At 44.1% G+C, this 705-nt stretch overlaps 1 protein-coding gene across 1 annotated transcript in view; it reads left to right on the forward strand.

The window, feature by feature from the left end:
* Positions 1 to 705, forward strand: part of LOC119594215 (ubiquitin carboxyl-terminal hydrolase 7-like) — a gene marked incomplete in the record, with an annotated part of 30875 nt that overhangs the window by 27480 nt on the left and 2690 nt on the right. Inside the window, 2 exon segments of the mRNA XM_037943286.1 lie at positions 4 to 97; positions 234 to 705. Coding sequence (XP_037799214.1) covers positions 4 to 97; positions 234 to 337 — 198 coding nt within the window.

Genomic DNA, 705 nt, shown 5'->3' on the forward strand with positions numbered 1-705 from the left:
CAGTACCGGTTTGCTATAGTTGTAATGGGAAGACCAACATTTATCACAGATGATGAAGTAGTTAACCTACAGGAATTCAAACCCCACCCTAACCAGAGTAAGAACAATTACTGCCTATTTTTACTTGTTAAGGTTCCTAATAAACACTTCAGATACAGAAACATGGATATTTATGTGAAGTTACAAGATTTATAATGCTTAGAGCACCTCTCATGAATTTTATTCTTCTACAGCCTCCTTGCCTGCCAAGCCATGGCTTGGACTGGAACACGTCAACAAAGCTCCCAAACGCTCCAGATACAACTACTTAGAAAAGCCCATAAAGATATATAATTGAGGCAGAGGATAACCATAGGAACATCAGAACATTAAAAAGAGAATTTACCAACCAGTAGGGAGAAAAAGAAAAAAAGAAGAGGGTGTTGACCTCCCTGTTCGTATGTGTGGTGTTGGTGCCGTGTGCTGTTCTGCCTTGTGTGGAGCTGCCGGTTGACCATCCCTGACCACCCCCTCCTCGCCTCTTCTCATACACAAGCCTTCACAGTGGTGTGGGGCTGCCATGTGCATGTAACGTGGGGTGTCAGAGAGCATGTGCGGAAGGTGAATGTGGCTGTGTAGTGTAGCTATATGCACTTGTCATGAAGCTTGACAGTTTGCTGTGTTCCAGAAAGGGGTACAAGTGGACACTGTCGGAGATAATGTGGT

The sequence above is a fragment of the Penaeus monodon genome, chromosome 33, assembly GCF_015228065.2.
Source record: "Penaeus monodon isolate SGIC_2016 chromosome 33, NSTDA_Pmon_1, whole genome shotgun sequence".
Taxonomy (NCBI): domain Eukaryota; kingdom Metazoa; phylum Arthropoda; class Malacostraca; order Decapoda; family Penaeidae; genus Penaeus; species Penaeus monodon.